This window comes from Ranitomeya imitator, chromosome 2 (assembly GCF_032444005.1).
Source record: "Ranitomeya imitator isolate aRanImi1 chromosome 2, aRanImi1.pri, whole genome shotgun sequence".
NCBI lineage: Eukaryota > Metazoa > Chordata > Amphibia > Anura > Dendrobatidae > Ranitomeya > Ranitomeya imitator.
In genome coordinates, this window is record NC_091283.1 from 432,208,457 (window position 1) to 432,230,853 (window position 22,397).

Below are 22,397 nucleotides of genomic sequence, written 5' to 3' on the forward strand. Positions count from 1 at the left end.
ATTTGACAAAGTATCTCACACCATCCTTATTGAAAAAATGACTAAGTATGGAATGGACAAGGCTACTGTTAGATGGATTCATAACTGGCTTAGTGATCGGACCCAAAGAGTGGTTGTAAATGGCTGCACATCCAGTTGGAAGAATGTCTCAAGTGGGGTACCACAGGGTTCTGTCCTGGGGCCTGTATTGTTCAACATCTTTATCAATGATTTAGATGAAGGAATTGAGGGTAAACGGATTAAATTTGCTGATGACACAGATAGGAGGGATAGCTAATACTAGAGAAGAGAGAGAGGATTTAAAAAGTTATAAATAAACTGGAGCAGTGGGCTGCAAAAAAACAGAATGATTTTTAATAGGGAAAAATGCAAAGTACTACATCTGGGCAATAAAAATGAAAAAAGCATATACAGAATGAGAGGAATAGGGCTAAGCAACAGCACCTGTGAAAAAGACTTGGGTATACTGATAGATCATAAACTGAACATGAGTCAACAGTGTGATGCAGCAGCAAAAAAGGCAAATGCAACTCGGATGTATTAACAGAAGCATACAGTCTAGATCACGTGAAGTCATTGTTGCCCTCTTCTCCTCTTTGGTCAGACCTCACCCGGAATACTGTGTCCAGTTTAGGGCACCACATTTTTAAAAAAGACATCAGCAAACTGGAGCAAGTTCAGAGAAGAGCGACTAGAATGGTGACCGGTCAGCAAACCATGTCCTATGAGGAATGGTTACCGGATTTGGGAATGTTTAAAGTGCTGTGGAATATGTTGGCAATATATTAATAAATTATTATTATTATTACTAGATGGTGGCCCGATTCGAACGCATCAGGTATTCTAGAATATGTATGTATGTATGTATGTATGTATGTATGTATGTATGTATGTATGTATGTCGCGCTATGCGTGGGGGTTAAATTCTGCCCCAATATCGCTTATTATTATTATTATTATTATTACTACTAGATGGTGGCCCGATTCGAATGCATCGGGTATTCTAGAATATGTATGTATGTATGTATGTATGTATGTATGTCGCGCTGTGAGTTTGGGGTTAAATTCCGCGCCAATATCGCTGATTGGTCGCGCCCGGCTGGCCAATCAGTGAAGCATGGTTGAAATCTGGCGCCAATTCGCGGCCGGACTGCGCCTGTCGCTGATCGGTCATTGGTTGTGCCCGGCCGGCCACGAACCAATCAGCGAAGTGTGGTTTAAATTCAATTCGTAGCTGGACTGCGTCTGTCACTGAGTGGTCGCAGGATGTCGGGGGTTCGGGGCACTGGATGTCGGGGGTTCGGGGTGCAGGATATAGTACAGCCACGTAGTATATAACACAGCCATGTAGTATATAGCAGCCATATAGTATATCCTGCACAAACAACTACAGACCGGTCTCCAATCTCCCCTTAATCTCAAAACTCTTGGAGCGCCTGATCTACTCCCGCCTTACCCGTTACCTCTCCACTCATTCCCTCTTAGACCCTTCACAGTCCGGTTTCCGCCCCCTACATTCGACAGAAACTGCACTCATCAAGGTGACCAATGACCTTCTGACAGCAAAATGTAACGGTGACCACTCTCTGCTTATTCTCCTCGACCTTTCTGCAGCTTTCGACACTGTTGACCACCCTCTCCTACTCTCTAGGCTCCAGTCACTAGGCATTAAGGACACTGCTCTCTCCTGGTTCTCCTCCTACCTTTCTGACCGCTCCTTCAGTGTTCTGTTCTCTGGCTCCACTTCATCTCCTCTTCCTCTCACTGTCGGGGTACCTCAGGGCTCAGTCCTTGGCCCCCTTCTCTTCTCCCTCTACACAGCCCCAATTGGACAGACCATCAGCAGATTTGGCTTTCAGTACCATCTTTATGCTGATGACACACAACTATACACGTCATCTCCTGACCTTACCCCTGCTGTACTACAGAACGCCACTGACTGACTGTCTGCAGTCTCCGACATCTTGTCCGCTCTCTATCTGAAACTCAACCTCTCCAAAACTGAACTTCTGCTGCTCCCGCCTTCTACTAACCTCCCTAAATCTGACATTTCCCTCTCCGTGGGTGGCACCATAATTACACCCCGGCAGCAGGCACGCTGTCTGGGTGTTATGTTTGACTCCGATGTCTCCTTCACCTCCCACATACAATCTCTTGCCCGCTCGTGCCGCTTACACCTAAAGAACATCTCTAGAATCCGTCCTTTTCTCACCATGGAGACAACAAAACCCTCACTGTCGCCCTGATCCACTCCCGCCTGGACTACTGCAACGCTCTATTAATTGGCCTCCCCTCACTCCACTTTCCCTTCTCCAGTCCATCCTTAATGCAACAGCCAGGGTCGTCCATCTGGCTAATCGTTACTCAGATGCATCCACTCTTCATCAGTCATTACACTGGCTGCCCATTCATTACAGGATACAATTCAAAGTACTTGTTCTCACCCACAAAGCTCTCCACAGTGCTGCACCCCTATACATCTCCTCCCTCATTTCGGTCTATTAGCCTAGCCGACCGCTGCGCTCTGCAAATGACTTTCGACTAACCTCTGCACTGATCCGTACCTCCCATTCCCGACTCCAAGACTTCTCCCGTGCTGCGCCAATCCTCTGGAATGCTCTACCCCAAGAAATTAGGACCATCCACAACTTGCATAGTTTTAGGCGCTCCCTCAAAACACATTTGTTCAGACCTACCATGTTAACTAATCAAAGTCATTTTATGTTTGTGTGTGTAGCCCATTCACTATCTCCATCTACCCCCCACCCCCTGAAGACGGCTGGACCATCATTGTAAATACATCATTGTAAATACACACCTGTACTTTGTATCTCCCCCACCTCATTGTAGATTGTAAGCTCTCACGAGCAGGGTCGTCTTATTTTGCTTTATTGTATTGTTAACGTTGTTACCTATGACTGTTGTGTTTGAAACTGTTAAACTGTAAAGCGCTGCGGAATATGTTGGCGCTATATAAATAAAGATTATTATTATATAGCACAGCCTCGTAGTATATAACACAGCCTCGTAGTATATAACACAGCCACGTAGTATATAGCAGCCACGTAGTATATAGCAGCCACGTAGTATATAGCAGCCACGTAGTATATAGCAGCCACGTAGTATATAGCAGCCACGTAGTATATAGCAGCCACGTAGTATATAGCAGCCACGTAGTATATAGCAGCCACGTAGTATATAGCAGCCACGTAGTATATAGCAGCCACGTAGTATATAGCAGCCACGTAGTATATAGCAGCCACGTAGTATATAGCAGCCACATAGTATATAGCAGCCACATAGTATATAGCAGCCACATAGTATATAGCAGCCACATAGTATATAGCAGCCACATAGTATATAGCAGCCACATAGTATATAGCAGCCACATAGTATATAGCAGCCACATAGTATATAGCAGCCACATAGTATATAGCAGCCACATAGTATATAGCAGCCACATAGTATATAGCAGCCACATAGTATATAGCAGCCACATAGTATATAGCAGCCACATAGTATATAGCAGCCACATAGTATATAGCAGCCACATAGTATATAGCAGCCACATAGTATATAGCAGCCACATAGTATATAGCAGCCACATAGTATATAGCAGCCACATAGTATATAGCAGCCACATAGTATATAGCAGCCACATAGTATATAGCAGCCACATAGTATATAGCAGCCACATAGTATATAGCAGCCACATAGTATATAGCAGCCACATAGTATATAGCAGCCACATAGTATATAGCAGCCACATAGTATATAGCAGCCACATAGTATATAGCAGCCACATAGTATATAGCAGCCACATAGTATATAGCAGCCACATAGTATATAGCAGCCACATAGTATATAGCAGCCACATAGTATATAGCAGCCACATAGTATATAGCAGCCACATAGTATATAGCAGCCACATAGTATATAGCAGCCACATAGTATATAGCAGCCACATAGTATATAGCAGCCACATAGTATATAGCAGCCACATAGTATATAGCAGCCACATAGTATATAGCAGCCACATAGTATATAGCAGCCACATAGTATATAGCAGCCACATAGTATATAGCAGCCACATAGTATATAGCAGCCACATAGTATATAGCAGCCACATAGTATATAGCAGCCACATAGTATATAGCAGCCACATAGTATATAGCAGCCACATAGTATATAGCAGCCACATAGTATATAGCAGCCACATAGTATACAGCGGAGACCGCTAAGTCATCTGGGTTATTTTTGCAATGCATCTCTGGGAACGGAAGCTGGCGGCAGCCTCGCTGCTCGCGCGCATCGGTTGACGCCGGAGGGTGATAATAGCACCATTTTTTAAAAATTATTTTTAACATTATATCTTTTTACTATTGATGCTGCATAGGCAGCATCAATAGTAAAAAGTTCGTCACGCAGTGCTAATAGCAGCGTTAACAGACTGCAGTACACAGCATTATGCCGCAGTGTAACGCAGTCTGTTTAACAGACTGCTAAAACACTATGTGGGTGGTGGGTGGCGGGCGCCAACGGGGGGGAGGGGGGGGAAGTGTTGGAGTATGGACCAGGCACTGACTGCAGGGGAGCAGGGAGCGGCCATTTCGCTGCTGGACTGTGCCCGTCGCTGATTGGTCGCGGACCAATCAGCGACTTGAGATTTCCGTGACAGACAGACAAACAGACAGACGGACGGAAGTGCCCCTTAGACGATTATGTATATATAGATGTTTAGCTTGCAAAAAAGAAGACTGAGGGGAGACTTAATAGCTTTCTACAAATATCTCAAGGGCTGTCACATTGTAGAAGGATCATCTTTATTCTTATTTGTACAAGGAAAGACTAGAAGCAATGGGATAAACTGAATGGGAGGAGACAGATTAGATATTAGAAAAAAACTTTTTGACAGTGAGGGTGATCAATGAGTGGAACAGACTGCCACGAGAGGTGGCGAGTTCTCCTTCAATGGAAGTCTTCAATCAGAGGCTGGATAGACATCTCTCTGAGATGGTTTAGTGAATCCTGCTTTGAGCAGGGGGGTGGACCAGATGACCTAGGAGGTCCCTTCCAACTATAAGATTCTATGATTCTATGAATCTAGATGCCTACTTAGATGAGAAACAGTGATAAAACTAGAATGAAGCTTCCAATCTTATTTCTGTAATGAGATTTATTCTTTTTTCTCTCAGACAATGCAAATTAACTCTCTTCAAGAAAGAAAGAAATCTATCAGAAATTCCACCTATTGGAGGGAGTTGACCTATAAGCCAATGTTTTACAACATGGACATAATCCAAGACAGACACTCACCTGCAGACAACTGTTTTGGAGTAAAAGCCCCTCTCGGTTAGATACATTTCTTTCCTTCTGTGAGAGCGCCAATTTGAATACTTATTTTCCATGAAGCATTGCCAGTAAGACTCGATAAACAATCGGTCAAAAAAGGACAGCCAGCGTCCCCTCCAAATCTGTGTCCATGTGGATAAAAGGGTACGTGGCTGAGGACCCATACACACGATTATGGATTGCGATATCTCTATAGTAGGGGTAAGGATACTTTTTTCTGCCACGTGCAATCATTCGGGGGCCGTACAAAATTATTAACCCAAAAATGATCTTGCTATATTTGGTCAAACATTTCATTAACTCAGCTCTAGTGTGGTGGCTGATATTGCTTCTCTTTGGTGAGGCGTATTACATTAGGGGGTTGTGTTTAACTTGTTACTGCTTTTCCAAACTTGCGTTGGTCTGGAGTGCAGGTGACTCTTTGCAATGGTAAACTTTGTAAAGAACTCACAGCAGCAAGTTGTTCCAAACACTGATATTTTACACTGCAGGTCTCCTCACAATTGGGAAATTCATCACTGCTCACAGTAGGTTTATAAAACTTACGCAGTATATACATCACATAGGATACACTGAGACTGTTGTATACATTACATTAGAAACAATGAGACTGCTCTATATACATCACTTAAGAGACACCGAGACTGCTGTATACTCATAAGAGACACAGATTGTTGTACATATATTCATATGAGACACTGAGACTGCTGTGTATATCACATAAGAGACACTTAGGCCGCTATACATACATCACATTGGATACACAGGGACTAGTATACAAACATACATCACTTAGGATACACTGAGACTGCTGTATATACATCTCATAGGAGACACTGAGACTGATATATATACACATCATATAGGAGACACAGACTGCTTTGCACCCATCACATAGGAGACACCGCCTGCGGTATATACATCACATAACTGACATTGAGAGTGCTTAAACTCATAGGAGACACAGACTGCTGTATATACATCACATAAGATACACAGGGCTAGTATACATACATCACTTATGATAAACCAAGACAGCTGTATATACATTATATAGGAAATACAGACTGCTGTGTATACACAATAGAAAATACAAGAACTGCAGTATATCTATATACATAATTGTCTAAGGGGTACTTCCGTCTGTCTGTCTGTCCTTCTGTCACGGTTATTCGTTCGCTGATTGGTCTCGGCAGCTGCCTGTCATGGCTGCCGCGACCAATCAGCGACGGCCACAGTTCGATTAGTCCCTCCCCTACTCCCCTGCACTCACTGCCCGGTGCCCGCTCCGTAATCCCCTCCGCTCACCGCTCAAATAAGGTTAATGGCAGCGGTAACGGCCCGCGGTGTAACGCGCTCCGTTACCGCTGCTATTAACCCTGTGTGTCCTCAGCTATTTACTATTGATGCTGCCTATGCGGCATCAATAGTAAAAATATGTCATGTTAAAAATAATTAAAATGTACAAAATAGCGGTGTATCACCAGTCCAAAAAAGTATAACAAAGCAGGGTGTGACTAATATATAAAAATTAACTTTTAATAAGTAATACTAAAAATGGTATAAAAAAACCATATAAAAGTAGACAAAAAGGACTCACAAAACAAATTCCCAAATCTCGGGGGAATTAACAATTAACCAGATCCCTGAGACCATCCACATTGACGCTTCAGTGTCGGTCTGTACAGGGAAAAAAAGGGAGAACTACTCCTACCAGGGGAGCATATAGTGTGTATAAGTAATATATTCGCACTGCCTATAATGCATTCCCATCAATGTTCTGGGAATGCAATAGGAACGCATATGTCCTGTCTCTGTAACTCTTCTAGAGACATGCACAGTGTGTAAAAAATTGGAACGATCTCACCTCTGGACTTCTTAACGGTGAGGCCACTCATATCCGCAGCATCTGGGAGGGGGGGGTCCATAGTTTTGACCGCACATGTACCCATCCACGCTGTCCGGAATATCAATTAACCCCAGTGAACCAAACACATTTCTTTCCCTACGCGTTTCGTTTGTGGTAAACTCATCAGGGGAAACTGATGTATAGTCCCTCCACCTCCGTGGGGGACCCTTCAACCTAGGGGTATGGACCCCCCCTCCCAGATGCTGAGGATATGAGTGGCCTCACCGTTAAGAAGTCCAGAGGTGAGATCGTTCCAATTTTTTACACACTGTATACACTGTACACACTGCATTTTTAGTATTACTTATTAAAAGTTAATTTTTATATATTAGTCACACCCTGCTTTGTTATAAAAATAATTAAAAAAAACATAGTATATAGCAGAGCCACGTAGTATATTGCCCAGCACAGAGCCACATAGTATAGAGAGTTAAAAAAAAAATCACCTATAGCCCGTTGAAGTTCTGCTATACTCACCCTCCGCCGCCTTTCTCGCTCCTTTCTCGCTCCTCTCCACGTTCCCGGGACCGCGCCATTGCAAGCGGCAGCTTCCGCTCCCGTCCCAGGGCTGGTGTGCGACAAGGACCTGCCGTGACATCATGGTCATGTGACCGCGACGTCATCATAGGTCCTGCTCCACCACTACAAAAGCCCTGGGACCAGACCGCAAGCTGCCGCTTGCAATGGAGCGGTCCCGGGAGCGTGGAGAGGAGCGAGAAAGGCGGCGGAGGGTAAGTATAGCAGGACTTCAATGGGCTATAGGTGATTTTTTTTTTTAACTCTCTATACTATGTGGCTCTGAGCTGGGCAATATACTACGTGGCTCTGCTATATACTATGTGGCTGGGCAATATACCGTACTACGTGGGCTGTGCTATATACTATGTGGCTGGGCAATACGTGACTGGGCAATATACTACGTGGCTGGCCAATATACTACGTGGCTGGGCAATATACTACGTGGCTGGGCAATATACTACGTGGCTGGGCAATATACTACGTGGCTGGGCAATATACTACGTGGCTGGGCAATATACTACGTGGCTGGGCAATATACTATGTGGCCATGCATATTCTAGAATACCCAATGCGTTAGAATCGGGCCACCATCTAGTACATTACATAAGAGACATTAAGATTGCTGTATACTCATAGGAGACACTGTGACTGCTGCTTGCATCAAAAGAGTGGAACAGGCGCACAGAGCGCAAAGGCTAGTTTCACATTTGCGGTTAAGTCCGCAGCGTATTGTCCGCAACCGCAGACGCATGCAAAAACGCATGCAAACGTCTGGTAACGCAGTGTTTATTATCCGCATCAGCTTACACATGATGGTAAAAAAAACGCAGCATTTGCATGTGTTTTACATGTGTTTGCGCTTTTCATGCGCATGCGTTTGGTTTTTCCAGGAGGCTGTGTCTTTAATGGGCATGTCTTAATCAGTTTATGGACATGCGCAGTCCGAAGTACGCAAGCGCATCAAATGCATGGGTACGCAAAGACATGTGTACGCATGCGTTCCCATAGACAGTAGTGCGGTTTTTTGCCGCATTCCTTGCGCTAACAACCGCATACGTTTCTAGACGGTAAATTGACGCCTCTAAAATTACTACATGCTGCATTTACCGCGCCAAACCGCAGACGACGAAACGACGCATGCGTCAAACGCGGCAAAACGCAACCGATCGCAGACACATTTATCTCTAATGTTAAATATAGGAAAACACAACGCATGCGGATAATTGCGGAAGAAACGCTGGGGACACAACCGCAAATGTGAAACCGGCCAAACTCTGTTCACAAAAATGACCCGAAACTGGCACTAACCAGCGACACGGCATAACCCAGTGCTGCATGCCCCACAGAATTCCGTAGCGAGTGCATGCTCGCAGCCTAAAGAATTAAAAAACTGGTGGTCAGGAAAATGGGGTTTGACAGCCTAAGCATTGTGGTCCCCTGGGGGCCACCTTTACTCTATCGCAATGTATCGACTTTATGTTCAGGATCCAAATCAACTACATCCTGAATCTAGTTGTTTCAATAAAGACATAACACGATATTTTCTAATACATTTGCTATAAACAAGTTATAGGTGTTAACTTTCTAAGGATCACAGGGGGTCCTAAATCTTGAACCCCGCCAATCACAAGAACGGGGCTCTGCAGCATTTTACAGTAACAGCAAAATGAATTACATTTCTAAAATCTTATTCACATGGTGTAATTTATTTTTTTTTTTTACGGTTTTTGACCTGTGATGACTTTTTAAAAATTACAGCATGTCAATTATTTCATTGTTTTTATTGTATTTTTTGTCTATTTAGATCAAAATGTCTTAACTCCAAGTAAATTTGCATAAAAATAAGCATAATTTATGCTGTGTTTTCATGCAGAAAAAAAAACATTACGTGTGAACAGAACTGCTTAGTAGTTGGAAAACAATCATCTGTGAACTGAACAGCTTGGACTTCTGGAGGATACAATGATACAATGTAAAGGAAAAGTAAAACTATAGGGACATGACAGAGACTTGTGTTGCAACTCTAGCTTGGGGACAATGTAACCTACAGTGTTATTCTATTCCACTGCTTTTTCTCCCATAAACCTGCTACGCGTACAGCTACCCTTATGCTTAAAGAAGCACTTCTTCCATCAAAGTTTTTATCCTCTTAATATAGTGCAGGCATCATATTATATAGCACTGTGTACTTACAATTGCTCATTTTGCCTTTCTACCGAGCTAATTTTGTCTTTTCTCTACTGTGTAGAAACAGGAAGTCTCTTGTCCCTGCATTTATCATCCCCTTCTTCGTTTTCAACTCCTGACCCAGATGTTCCCCCCCCCCCTGCCATAGACTATTACACTGACTCATGACTTGTGCAGAGAAAATTGACCTCCTGTTTCTACATAGAGTTTAGAAGGATTCAGCTAGTCAGTTATTAATCACATGATGTCATAGATTACTGGAAAAGAGAAGAATTAACTGGGTGGAAAGGCAAAGTGAGGAATTGTAAGTACACAGTGCTATATAATATGATGCCTGTAATACATTAACCCCTTAATCCCATATGACGTACTATCCCGTCCAGGTGACCTGGGACTTAATTCCCATGGACGGGATAGTACGTCATATGCGATCGGCCGCGCTCACGGGGGGAGCGCGGCCGATCGCGGCCGGGTGTCAGCTGCCTATCGCAGCTGACATCCGGCACTATGTGCCAGGAGCGGTCACGGACCGCTCCCGGCACATTAACCCCCGGCACACCGCGATCAAAGATGATCGCGGTGTGCCGGCGGTGCAGGGAAGCATCGCGCAGGGAGGGGGCTCCCTGCGGGCTTCCCTGAGACGATCGGTACACGGTGATATGCTCACCGTGTACCGAGCGTCTTCTCCCTGCAGTCCCCGGATCCAAAATGGCCGCCGGGCTGCATCCGGGTCCTGCAGGGAGCACTTCCGGGTCAGGATCAGGCTGCAGCTGCAGCTCTAATCCTGCCCGGCTGTATGTCAGATCACCGATCTGATAGAGTGCTGTGCACACTGTCAGATCGGTGATCTGTGATGTCCCCCCCTGGGACAAAGTGAAAAAATAAAAAAAAAATTCCTAAATAAAGCAGAAAAAAAAAACTATTATTCCCATAAATACATTTCTTTACATAAAAAAAAAACAAAAAAACAATAAAAGTACACATATTTAGTATCGCCGCGTCCGTAACGACCCGACCTATAAAACTGGCCCACTAGTTAACCCCTTCAGTGAACACCGTAAGAAAAAAAAAAAAAAAAACGAGCCAAAAAACAACGCTTTATTATCATAACGCTGAACAAAGAGTGGAATAACACGCGATCAAAAAGACGGATATAAATAACCATGTTACCTCTGAAAACGTCATCTTGTCCCGCAAAAAACGAGCCGCCATATAGCATCATAACCAAAAAAATAAAAAAGTTATAGTCCTCTGAATAAAGCGATGCCAAAATAATTATTTTTTCTATAAAATAGCTTTTATCGTATAAAAGCGCCAAAACATAAAAAAAATGATATAAATGAGGTGTCGCTGTAATCGTACTGACCCGAAGAATAAAACTGCTTCATCAATTTTACCAAACGCGGAACGGTATAAACGCCTCCCCCAAAAGAAATTCATGAATAGCTGGTTTTTGGTCATTCTGCCTCACAAAAAAATCGGAATAAAAAGCGATCAAAAACTGTCACGTGTCCGAAAATGTAACCGATAAAAACGTCAACTCGTCCCGCAAAAAACAAGACCTCACATGACTCTGTGGACCAAAATATGGAAAAATTATAGGTCTCAAAATGTGGAGACGCAAAAACTTTTTTGCTATAAAAAGCGTCTTTTAGTGTGTGACGGCTGCCAATCATAAAAATCCGCTAAAAAACTCGCTATAAAAGTAAATCAAACCCCCCTTCATCACCCCCTTAGTTAGGCTAGGTTCACATTGCGTTAATGGGTTAACGCTAACGGACAGCGTTGCACGGCGAAAATGTCACAATTAACGCCGTGCAACGGGTCCGTTAGCACAACCATTGACAGCAATGTGATTTTCAGGTGTAGCGCATCGCTAGAGCGTGCCATTTTCGGCTCGCGCTAGCAAGGTGCCATTCTTTTGTGGCGCGCCTCAGACGCTGCTTGCAGCGTCCGCGGCGCGCCCGAGGTCCGATCCCCGATCTTCCAGAGCGGGGACGTTAACGCGACCACTAAACACGACACCTAAAAAGACATTGTGTTAGCGCAATCCGCTAGTGCTAAACGGATTTCCCTAACGCAATGTGAACCTAGCCTTAGGGAAAAATAATAAAATTAAAAAAAATGTATTTATTTCCATTTTCCGGTTAGGGTTAGGGTTAGGGTTAGGGCTAGGGTTGGGGCTAGGGTTGGGGTTTGGATTACATTTACGGTTGGGATTAGGGTTGGGATTAGAATTAGGGGTGTGTCTGGGTTAGGTGTGTGGTTAGGGTTACAGTTGGGATTAGGGTTAGTGGTGCGTTTGGATTAGGGTTTCATTTATAATTGGGGGGTTTCCACTGTTTAGACACATCAGGGGCTCTCCAAACGCGACATGGCATCCGATCTCAATTCCAGCCAATTCTGCATTGAAAAAGTAAAACAGTGCTCCTTCACTTCCGAGCTCTCCCGTGCGCCCAAACAGGGGTTTACCCCAACATATGGGGTATCAGCGTACTCGAGACAAATTGGACAACAACTTTTTGGGTCCAAGTTCTATTGTTATCCTTGGGAAAATAAAAATTTGGGGGGCTAAAAATCATTTTTGTGGGAAAAAAAAGGATTTTTATTTTCACGGCTCTGCGTTGTAAACTGTAGTGAAACACTTGGGGGTTCAAAGTTTTCACAACACATCTAGATAAGTTCCATGGGAGGTCTAGTTTCCAATATGGGGTCACTTGTGGGTGGTTTCTACTGTTTGGGTACATCAGGGGCTCTGCAAATGCAACGTGACGCCTGCAGACCAATCCATCTAAGTCTGCATTCCAAATGGCGCTCCTTCCCTTCCGAGCTCTGCCATGAGCCCAAACAGTGGTTCCCCCCCACATATGGGGTATCAGCGTACTCAGGACAAATTGAACAACAACTTTTGGGGTCCAATTTATTCTGTTACCCTTGTAAAAATACAAAGCTGGGGGCTAAAAAATCATTTTTGTGAAAAAAAAAAGAATTTTTATTTTCACGGGTCTGCGTTATAAACTGTAGTGAAACACTTAGGGGTTCAAAGTTCTCACAACACATCTAGATAAGTTCCATGGGAGGTCTAGTTTCTAATATGGGGTCACTTGTGGGGGGTTTGTACTGTTTGGGTACATCAGGGGCTCTGCAAATGCAACGTGACTCCTGCAGACCAATCCATCTAAGTCTGCATTCCAAATGGCGCTCCTTCCCTTCCGAGCTCTGCCATGCGCCCAAACAGTGGTTCCCCCCCACATATGGGGTATCAGCGTACTCAGGACAAATTGGACAACAACTTTTGGGGTCCAATTTATTATGTTACCCTTGTGAAAATACAAAACTGGGGGCTAAAAAATTTTTGCGAAAAAAAAATAAATTTATTTTAACGGCTCTGCGTTATAAACTGTAGTGAAACACTTGGGGGTTCAAAGCTCTCAAAACACATCTAGATAAGTTCCTTAGAGGGTCTAGTTTCCAAAATGGTGTCACTTGTGGGGGTTTTTAATGTTTAGGCACATCAGGGGCTCTCCAAACCAACATGGCGTCCCATCTTAATTCCAGTCAATTTTGCATTGAAAAGTCAAATGGCGCTCCTTCCCTTCCGAGCTCTGCTATGCACCCAAAAAGTGGTTTACCCCCACATATGGGGTATCGTCGCACTCAGGACAAATTGCACAACAACTTTTGTGGTCTAATTTCTTCTCTTACCCTTGGGAAAATAAAAAATTGGGGGCGAAAAGATCATTTTTGTGAAAAAATAAGATTTTTTATTTTTACGGCTCTGCATTATAAACTTCTGTGAAGCACTTGTTGGGTCAAAGTGCTCACCACACATCTAGATAAGTTCCTTAAGGGGTCTACTTTTCAAAATGGTGTCACTTGTGAGAGGTTCCAATGTTTAGGCACATCAGGGGCTCTCCAAACGCAACATGGCGTCCCATCTCAATTCCAGTCAATTTTGCATTGAAAAGTCAAATGGCGCTCCTTTCCTTCCGAGCTCTGCCATGCGCCCAAACAGTGGTTTACCCCCACATATGGGGTATCGTCGCACTCAGGACAAATTGCACAACAACTTTTGTGGTCTAATTTCTTCTCTTACCCTTGGGAAAATAAAAAATTGGTGGCGAAAAGATTATTTTTGTGAAAAAATATGATTTTTTATTTTTACGGCTCTGCATTATAAACTTCTGTGAAGCACTTGTTGGGTCAAAGTGCTCACCACACCTCTAGATAAGTTCCTTAAGGGGTCTACTTTCCAAAATGGTGTCACTTGTGGGGATTTCAATGTTTAGGCACATCAGGGGCTCTCCAAACGCAACATGGCATCCCATCTCAATTCCAGTCAATTTTGCATTGAAAAGTAAAATGGCGCTCCTTCCCTTCCGAGCTCTGCCATACGCCCAAACAATGGTTTACACCCATATACGGGGTATCAGCGTACTCAGGACAAATTGGCCAACAATTTTTGAGGTTCAATTTCTTCTCTTACTCTTGGGAAAATAAAAAATTGGGGGCGAAAAGATCATTTTTGTGAAAAAATATGATTTTTTATTTTTACGGCTCTGCATTATAAACTTCTGTGAAGCAATTGGTGGGTCAAAGTGGTCACCACACATCTAGATAAGTTCCTTAGGGTGTCTACTTTCCAAAATGGTGTCACTTGTGGGGGGTTTCAATGTTTAGGCACATCAGTGGCTCTCCAAACGCAACATGGTGTCCCATCTCAATTCCTGTCAATTTTGCATTTAAAAGTCAAATGGCGCTCCTTCCCTTCCGAGCTCTGCCATGCGCCCAAACAGTGGTTTACCCCCACATATGGGGTATCAGCGTACTCAGTACAGATTGTACAACAATGTTTGGCATCCATTTTATCCTGTTACCCTTGGTAAAATAAAACAAATTGGAGCTGAAATAAATTTTGTGTGAAAAAAAGTTAAATATTCATTTTTATTTAAACATTCCAAAAATTCCTGTGAAACCCCTGAAGGGTTAATAAACTTCTTGAATGTGGTTTTGAGCACCTTGAGGGGTGCAGTTTTTAGAATGGTGTCACACTTGGGTATTTTCTATCATATAGACCCCTCAAAATGACATCAAATGAGATGTGGTCCCTAAAAAAAAATGGTGTTGTAAAAATGAGAAATTGCTGGTCAACTTTGAACCCTTATAACTCCCTAACAAAAAAAAATTTTGGTTCCAAAATTGTGCTGATGTAAAGGAGACATGTGGGAAATGTTACTTATTAAGTATTTTGCGTGACATATCTCTGTGATTTAAGGGCATAAAAATTTAAAGTTGGAAAATTGCGAAATTTTCAAAATTTTCGCCAAATTTCCGTTTTTTTCACAAATAAACGCAAGTTATATCGAATAAATGTTACTACTAAAATGAAGTACAATATGTCACGAGAAAACAATGTCAGAATCGCCAAGATCCGTTGAAGCGTTCCAGAGTTATAACCTCATAAAGGGACAGTGGTCAGAATTGTAAAAATTGGCCCGGTCATTAACGTGCAAACCACCCTCGGGGCTTAAGGGGTTAAGAGGATAATTTTGATGGAAGGAGCGCTTCTTTAAAGGGCTAAATCCCATCTTCTCTTTTCCGGAATGCACCATTCCCCGGACTCCTAGCTTCCTGATTATTACTAGTACAAATCGATTTACTGATTTCGAAATTTTACCCATCTACCTATGAGGCATAATTGTTGATGAATTTCTAGAAGTCTCCTGCCCACTGTGCTTCTTTTTAGTGCAGTGTAATCTGACCCACGACGCGTGTTTCAAATCCGCAACATGTCAATTTCTCTTGTGGTATGGTGAGTATTATGTGTGGATTGTCCCCAGCAAAAACGCACTAAAAATGCATGTAATGCACACATGACTATATCAGCTATGACATACCAAAAAGAGAAAAAAAAGCAGAGTAAAAAAAAGGCATGAAAATAAAACAAACTCAAAAACACAGTGAAGAATGTAAGTAACCTAATAGGTAAAAAAAAAAATCTGCAACACCAAAATGCACCAAAAACTCATCGTGGGAACGTGGCCTAAAACAATGGCAGATGAGATCATAATCAGCAATGGATGCAAAAAGGCGTTGAGGAAGTTTTCATCTTTGCGGTGTTGGCACTAGACACACCTTTGTTACTAAATAAGCGGTGAGCCGTACGCACGCCCTAAACACACAACAGATGACGCAGTGATCAAATCCTACAAAACCTGTAAAAGAAAACTGTTCTCTAGAGATACGTGCGGTCGTAGAGCCTATGTCTAGAGATTTAAGATGGCCATACTCAGACATTGCCGACAGCCTCGCAAACATGCACGGCCAAATACCGGAGGTAGCGGTGCACTGGGGCTCATTCAGATGACAGTGACTTATGAATCCCCCCAGAGCATGCACTGTGTGCGGAGAGGATTCGCCTTTCTCAGACCCGAGAACGAAGGGGCAGTGGGTGCAGCCTCTGGAGGGATTCATAAGTCGGCAGTCTCTCTGAGTGACTGCAGACTTAGCGGTTTGTTCTGGACAACCCCTTTAATAACAGATTTATGCTTTGCTGAATCGAGCACGCAGGTGTATGTGTGGAGGGCAGAGAAAAAGAACTGTCGACCAAAAAAGAAAAAGAGTTCAGCGGAGAGCTATGTAGGGCCGGGGTCACCCTAGAGAGGAATACGGACGAGCGAGAGGCGCAAAAACAACGCATTGCACACGGACCAATGTTTCTCTATGGGGCAGCTCCTATCTGCCATATATTTCGCAGCTGCATTTTACGGGCTGAGAAAATCGCAGTATGCAGTGTTAGTCAGCGTATTGCGCAAAAAATCTGCCAATGAAAGTCTATGGGGCGAGAAAAATACGGATTACACACGGACCATCAGTGTGACTTGTGAGAAATACGCAGCGGTGCTCAATAGAAAAGCCGGCAATTCAGTGCGGTGTACAGTAAAATCACACTAACAGGTTACAATAGAATAGCTAAAATAACTGTCTACACATATATATACATACACACACACACACACACACGATGGTGGCCTGATTCTAACGCATCGGGTATTCTAGAATATGCATGTCCACGTAGTATATTGCTCAACCACGTAGCATATTGCCCAACCACCTAGCATATTGCCCAACCACCTAGCATATTGCCCAACCACCTAGCATATTGCCCAACCACCTAGCATATTGGCCAGCCACCTAGCATATTGGCCAGCCACGTCGCATATTGGCCAGCCACGTAGCATATTGGCCAGCCACGTAGCATATTGGCCAGCCACGTAGCATATTGGCCAGTCACGTAGCATATTGGCCAGTCACGTAGCATATTGGCCAGTCACGTAGCATATTGGCCAGCCACGTAGCATATTGGCCAGCCACGTAGCATATTGGCCAGTCACGTAGTATATTGGCCAGCCACATAGTATATATACAGCATACTCACCTTCCGGAGCCCCCGGATCGAAGCGGCTGGTTACCGATGCTCCTGCCGCGTTCTGGTCTGAAGAGTGCATTGCGGTCTCGCGAGATGATGACGTAGCGGTCTCGCGAAACTGCACGTCATCATCTCGCGAGACCGCAATGCATGGAGCGGTCACCAGGGCGTCGTGAGGAGCATCGGTAACCGGCCGCTTCGATTCGGGGGCCAACGGAGGGTGAGTATAACTATTTTTTATTTTTTAATTATTTTTAACATTAGATTTTTTTACTATTCATACTGTATAGGCAGCATGAATAGTAAAAAGTTGGTCATGCAGGGTTAATAGCAGCGTTAACCGAGTGCGTTACATCGCGGTCAACGCTGCCATTAACCCTGTGTGAGCGCTGACTAACTGGAGGGGAGTACGAAGCCGGCACTGACTGCTGATTGGTCGCGGCAGCCATGACAGGCAGCTGGCGAGACAAATCAGCGACTTGGATTCCATGACAGACAGAGGCCGCGACCAATGAATATCCGTGACAGACAGACAGAGACGGAAGTGACCCTTAGACAATTAGACAAATAGACCTAGATTTTGCACACATACACTACTAACATTATTAGTGAGGAATATGTAAAAATATAAGGGATATGAAATGGTTTACTGTATGTAAACCATGTCTCATATCCTGTCGGGTTTGATAAGGAGATAGCAAAAGCCGGCAATTGAATTACCGGCTTTTCTGCTATCTAGCGCTGTATGAAATATAAATATATATGTCCAATTTGCAAGCCGGCGAGAAAATCTCGCCATACGGAGGTTTACATGCGCAAAATATGCAGCCACGCCTTGCCTACGGATGACATACGGATCACTGTTCAGGGAACATTTCTGCCTATTTGGTCTGTAAAAATCGGATAGTATTTTTATACGTCGTGTGTTACTCCAGCCTAAGGGGTAAGGGCTATTCTGGCTCCGCAGGGACATACGTCCTGGCAGATATTGGTAGACGTGGTATCAGCAGCCCTCCTAGTATCCCAGGTGAGCAGAAACAGAATATTCCGATATGTTTTGTCTTGCAAATTAACCAGACTGAGCACTCAAATAACACAGGTGATAGCACCCTCCATGTATATAATCATTGTACTGTATAAGATACTGTGTAATCATTTTAATGATGGAATATATTTGTATTTATGGCTCAGTGGTTAGCACTATAGGGGCTCGTGCACACGACCAGTTATCTCAGATAACTGTGGTTTTCATCAATAGAACTCGTACCCATGATATTCTATGGGACTGTGCACATGTCCGATTTTGATTCTGGTGTCATATCAGATTCGGCAATGCAAGTCTATAGGTCTGTGAAAAAAATTGGACCACACTCGGATGACATCAGAGCGTGGTTCGGTTTTCACGCACTCACAGAATAGAGAAGGTGGAGAAACTTTTTTTAATCTTTCCACATCTGACAAAAACTGATTCCACTCTGATCAAACTCTGATCAGAATAACTGAACAGTTTTGCTCTGATGGAGCGAAAACGGTTGTGTGACCCTACCATAAGGATATTTTTCAGGCGGATTTTGCCAGGAACCCGCATGAAAAGCACTGAAAAAAAATTACAAAGAATGATCATAATGCACAGCAATGTTAAGACGACTAGCTGTGCTCATGTGCTGACTTATGACACTTCTTTTAACAGTTTCAGGCTTCGAAAGTCTGAAGCGGTTACAAGTAGTAGCATGTTCGTTTTTTGGGCATCCTCCACTTGGAAACCGCTAGCTGTTTGAATGTGAAAAAAAAAAAAAAAAGACGCCGGTGGCTGAGCCGCCGCATAAACGTCAGGAAAAACGCAAACGGAGAAACATCAGGAAAATGCAGATGGCGTTTTTCTGATCGTCTTCGGCTTAGAAAACTCGGCAGGTGCATCAGCCTCTAAGGCGAAGTTCCCACGATGAGTTTTTGGTGAGTGTCTGATTTTGCAGAGTTTCTGCACCCATTAAGTAAAATGAGTTACCGTACTTGCATTTTTCAAAAATACGCAGCAAAAACTAATTCGTGGGAAGTAGCCTAAAAGATGCCTTGTGCACATCCCCTCAGCAGTGCCAGTAGGCCTGGAATCAAATCCCTCCGGGGACAAATTCTGCATGAATTTTACATAGTTAGGACACACAGATGAACCAAGAAATCACCAATAATTCAAAATAAAATCAATAATAAACGAGTTATAAGTCGCATTACAGTGAATGGTGCTCTGTGAAGGAAGTGAAAAACCACTATTTACAAGGAAAGAGCAAACTCAACCGAAAAAATATATATAATGGGAGATACACAATAGCTACCTTTCTGGGTCTGCCACGTCCCCACCCCCTGACGAAGGATAAAAATCCGAAACGCGCGTCGGGGTGCGCTATTTCGGGACGTGGCAGACCCAGAAAGGTAGCTATTGGGTATCTCCCATTATATATTTTTTTTTCGCACCTGGCACTTTTTTTCCAGGATCGTACTTTTTGCTGTGTCATAGTACACCTATTGCAGTTTTGCACATTGCACTTTACACTGCTATGTGGATATTTTGTGGATATATATTTTTCGTACTTCGATACACCTTACTTTATGAGTTATTTTATTCCACATTATTTCGTTCAAATTTTGCACCCCCCTCTGTTTTAATACACTTGCTATTTATGGGAAGCCCTACTTCTTTTTGTATATAAACTGGGTCAGCCATTACCATTAGTTTATTGAACAACCATATGAACTACCGTACTCTTTAGTCCTGTTATGCGCACAAATGTTTTGTTTTTATTTTGCCAACTATATATAATAAAGGCATTTTTATATCTACTTTCTGCTTGGTGTTTTTTTGCTTGTCCATATATCGGTTGAGTTTGCTCTTTCCATGAATTTTACATGCTGTCTCTTTGTTTGGCCGGATTCACGCCTCCGTGTTTCGTGGTCCATCAGATCATCTGTGGTTCTCCGGACCCGAACTCGACACAATCATACATGCATATGAGGCTGTCGGTTTCCAGTCAGGAGACCTGCGGTCGGTCTGTAGTCAGACCACGAAACATGGATGCGTGAATCCGGCCTGTGGGTTGCATCGGGTTTCTTCCCACACTCCAATGATATCTGATAGGGAATTAATATTGTGAGCCCCATCTGTGACAGAGATGATGATGTCTGTAAAGCGCTGTGGAATATGTTGGCGCTATATAAGTAATATAATCAATAAATCACAATTTATGACAGTAAAATATATAAAATATATCTATATATACAGCCTATAACTATACGTTGTATATAACAGGTAAACATAGCGTCTGACGGTGGTCAATATCTTTACAACCAGTGTATGAAGCCCAGGAATCGCAATTTCCAAGGAGTTTCCTGTGACACAATACGGGGTAAACCCAATAATAATAGCCACGACCGTATCTGCTATTCAAGAGCGAAGAAGACAAAAAGAAAAAGAATTCAATCTGGGTTTGCTTTTCCTGGGGCCCTGCTGTCCAGAGTGTGGCCCTTCACCACCCCTGCAGACTGGGCTTCTGGGCACAGCCCTGGACAATGGAGCAGGTGCACACTATTGGGGGCGCAGGATGGATTCTGGGGCCCTTACCCGCTCTTGTGTTTGCCGTCCATTCTCTTTTTCTGCCTGACAGGTTGCAGGGGGATATTATCCGTCATCTTGGCTGCTGTAAGGCTGTGGGTGTTGCTGGGAATGTTGGAGCTGCTGGAGGAAGGTGGAGTCTGGTTCTGGTTGCTCCCTCAGTTTCCTGCTCTCTTCCAGTCTGACAAGTAACAAGAGGGTTGGTCTGCTGGAGGATTGTCCACCAGCTCATTCTGTCTCCTCCATTCACAGGCAGTACAATGGCTGCACCTTCATTAACCCCTTTGCATTTTTCTAATATCACAATATCTAGAATTCAGAGTCCTCAGTGGTTGATACCTTTTAATGGCAGTAGATATTTTTCTATCTACTGGCTAACACGGTACCAAGATATATTTCTTTCCTGTATCTAATATCACAGTGACGTAAAGAGCCCTCATAGTAATGTATAATGTGTCAGAAATTAGACATCGGTGAAATTAAGCACGAAATATTCTTTACTAACGCCGGGCTCTGGTCACACCTACACTGCAGTGTCCGAATTGAAAAGACATGACGACACAATGACTGATCTCTCAGACGCTACAGTACATACTCCGTCGACGCCGCTGACCTATAACGAGATCCGTCCTGTTCAGCAGAGGTTTCCAACCTTTCAGTTAGGCCTCATTCAGACGTGTAAAGAAATGGACATACTGCCCATATTCCGCCTTGAAGACACAAGTATACAGGTCCTTCTCAAAAAATTAGCATATAGTGTTAAATTTCATTATTTACCATAATGTAATGATTACAATTAAACTTTCATATATTATAGATTCATTATCCACCAACTGAAATTTGTCAGGTCTTTTATTGTTTTAATACTGATGATTTTGGCATACAACTCCTGATAACCCAAAAAACCTGTCTCAATAAATTAGCATATTTCACCCATCCAATCAAATAAAAGTGTTTTTTAATATCAAACAAAAAAACCATCAAATAATAATGTTCAGTTATGCACTCAATACTTGGTCGGGAATCCTTTGGCAGAAATGACTGCTTCAATGCGGCGTGGCATGGAGGCAATCAGCCTGTGACACTGCTGAGATGTTATGGAGGCCCAGGATGCTTCAATAGCGGCCTTAAGCTCATCCAGAGTGTTGGGTCTTGCGTCTCTCAACTTTCTCTTCACAATATCCCACAGATTCTCTATGGGGTTCAGGTCAGGAGAGTTGGCAGGCCAATTGAGCACAGTAATACCATGGTCAGTAAACCATTTACCAGTGGTTTTGGCACTGTGAGCAGGTGCCAGGTCGTGCTGAAAAATGCGCCCGGCCCTCGAGGGAGGTCGACATGACGAGGGAATATAGGAGCTGGCAGGGCTAGGAGAGAGATTATGAGGTTAATGTTGC

At 43.4% G+C, this 22,397-nt stretch overlaps 1 protein-coding gene across 1 annotated transcript in view; it reads right to left on the reverse strand.

Moving 5' to 3' along the window:
- The window catches only part of ATP9A (ATPase phospholipid transporting 9A (putative)), a 151,521-nt gene extending 130,367 nt beyond the window's left edge, over window positions 1-21,154 (reverse strand). The window contains exon 1 of the mRNA XM_069750893.1: window positions 21,010-21,154. Coding sequence (XP_069606994.1) covers window positions 21,010-21,077 — 68 coding nt within the window. The 5' untranslated portion in view covers window positions 21,078-21,154. The remainder of the gene's footprint in view (window positions 1-21,009) is intronic.
- Window positions 21,155-22,397: the final 1,243 nt, after the last annotated feature.